Raw genomic sequence first — 2,054 nt, forward strand, 5'->3', positions numbered from 1 at the left:
TTTTTTTTTTTTTTTAAAAAGAGAACTATTCTTTCCCTTGAGCTTCATTTTCTATGCATTTTAGAACCCAAAAGGCATCGAATAAAATATATTAACTAGCACATACCAGCCACATACCTGGCTAAAGATAACTTCTAAGTTCACAAAATAGACAAAACACATCCTCTTTCACAGTGTTGCCAAGATCTCTGTCTTTAAGAGCAATATGCAGCGAGTGTGAAGAGTGAGAAACTCACAGTACTAAAGAAATTCGGGCAAAATAACAAAAGCTGTTACTAGAAACAACCCAGTGATCACAGTGAAGTGCTTTAAGTTAAATTGCATGAAAATAATTTTGGATTAATTTAGAAATTTGATCAAAATGGTTTAATTTATTTTAAAATATAATGATGGATTAAATTACTTTCCATTTGTTTTTCCTGCTGCAGCTTGAATCTACAGCCCTGCACTGGGCATGCCGGGGGGGGAACCTGGATGTGCTGAAGTTCTTACTGGACAAAGGGATAAACAGAAACGCAAGAGACAAGGTACGTGCTTCTGGGACGCAGCAGCTTTCTGAAGTGGAGAGGAAAAGCTGACCCTTACTCCAAGCAGACCATTTTCAGCGGCCGTTCTTGAAGCGGCCCTTACCTGTTCCATGCCACTGACCGCCTCCTCCTCCCACCTCTCAGCTGCTCAGCACCCCTTTGCACGTGGCTGTGAGAACGGGTCAGTACGACTGCGGGGAGCACCTCATCGCCTGCGAGGCCGATCTCAACGCCAGAGACAGGGTAAGCCCAACGACTCCTCACCTGCCAGCTACCAGGTAGCATCAGACCGCTGTCTGCCTTGATAGTTCTTCTCTGCAAGAAACCCCGGCTACGCGGTCGGGTCCGGACCGCGGTGCCGGCGCGGCGGGGCTGACGCTGTGGTCCGTGTCTCCTGCCTCTAGGAAGGAAAAAAAAAATGAACCGCTACAAAATGATCAGGCTGCTGATTCTGTACGGAGCGGACCTAACTATAAAGAACTGTGTAAGTAATAGCAAAAAATGCAGTCATTCAAAAAGCTTTAGAATAAGTTTCCCTTCAGACCAGTTTCACGGGTTTCAAGGCTGGGAGAGACTATTGCGAACAGACGTACTTAGATCATTTCCGAGTTAATTAAAGAAGAGCCGACACAGGGAAAGCGTAACTTGGGGGAGGTCAGGGAGAAGAGGGAAAACCAGCACCTCTTCTAAACCCAGAACCCATCAGCTGCAACTTAAAACATCACATCTTCCCGTGATTTATTTTAATTTCACGTATCACATATTGAAAATATCTAAACATACAGACACTTGCTCTCTGCACAACTCCTGGGCTTCAACTGCTACCGAGACAACAAAGATCTTAGCTTGTTGGAGAAACCTCCTTTCTGTTAAGCCCAGAGCTGATGGCAAGCCCAAGCGCTACATCTGGATGACTGGCTGTTAACCTGACCACTGGGCAACAACCCCCCGTGGCTCAGCAAAGCTTCAGTTTAAGAAGCCCCGTGCCTGACTTTCTGCTCATGGCCCCCACAGCAGCAGCAGGTGCATTGCCAGATCTGCGAGCACTTCTTAAAAACACAGCACATGACAGCCCCCCTCCCCAAACCGAGCAGCAGCGGGATGGACGGTGGGTTTTACTAATGCCAGTTAATGTGTCTGATTGGCAACCAACGTAACCTAAGGGGGCAAGGAAGAAAGCAGTCACTGCAGCCTTTGCAGGCTCCCTGCTCTCTGCCCACACTCTCTGAAGCAGGACCGCTCCTGGCATTATCCCTCATCAGGGTATGGAATCATCAAAAGATACAGCCCCAAAGGCCAAAGACCTGCTCTCCCAGGCTTTGTCGGCACACAAAAGTTGCTCCTGTTTAATTTAGATGCGGTTCATAACCTAATTAAGCCAGTACAAACTCTTATCTGAATTCTCAGTTAAACAGAAGAGCAGCTTATTGAGGTTTCATCTAAATGTATTTCTAATCAGTTTAAACTAGATCAAAAGAAACACCTACGTGCTCTGCTAGTCATGGTATTTGCTAATATGGCTTGGGC

The 2,054-nt window shown here is 46.3% G+C and overlaps 1 protein-coding gene across 1 annotated transcript in view; it reads left to right on the forward strand.

Annotated features, from left to right (window-relative positions):
- Positions 1-428: 428 nt before the first annotated feature.
- Positions 429-2,054, forward strand: part of ANKRD1 (ankyrin repeat domain 1 (cardiac muscle)) — a gene marked incomplete at its 5' end in the record, with an annotated part of 1,976 nt that continues 350 nt past the window's right edge. The window contains 3 exons of the mRNA XM_010286241.1: positions 429-527; positions 672-793; positions 936-1,011. Coding sequence (XP_010284543.1) covers positions 429-527; positions 672-793; positions 936-1,011 — 297 coding nt within the window. The remainder of the gene's footprint in view (positions 528-671; positions 794-935; positions 1,012-2,054) is intronic.

The sequence above is a fragment of the Phaethon lepturus genome, unplaced genomic scaffold (assembly GCF_000687285.1).
Source record: "Phaethon lepturus isolate BGI_N335 unplaced genomic scaffold, ASM68728v1 scaffold56070, whole genome shotgun sequence".
NCBI classification, from domain to species: domain Eukaryota; kingdom Metazoa; phylum Chordata; class Aves; order Phaethontiformes; family Phaethontidae; genus Phaethon; species Phaethon lepturus.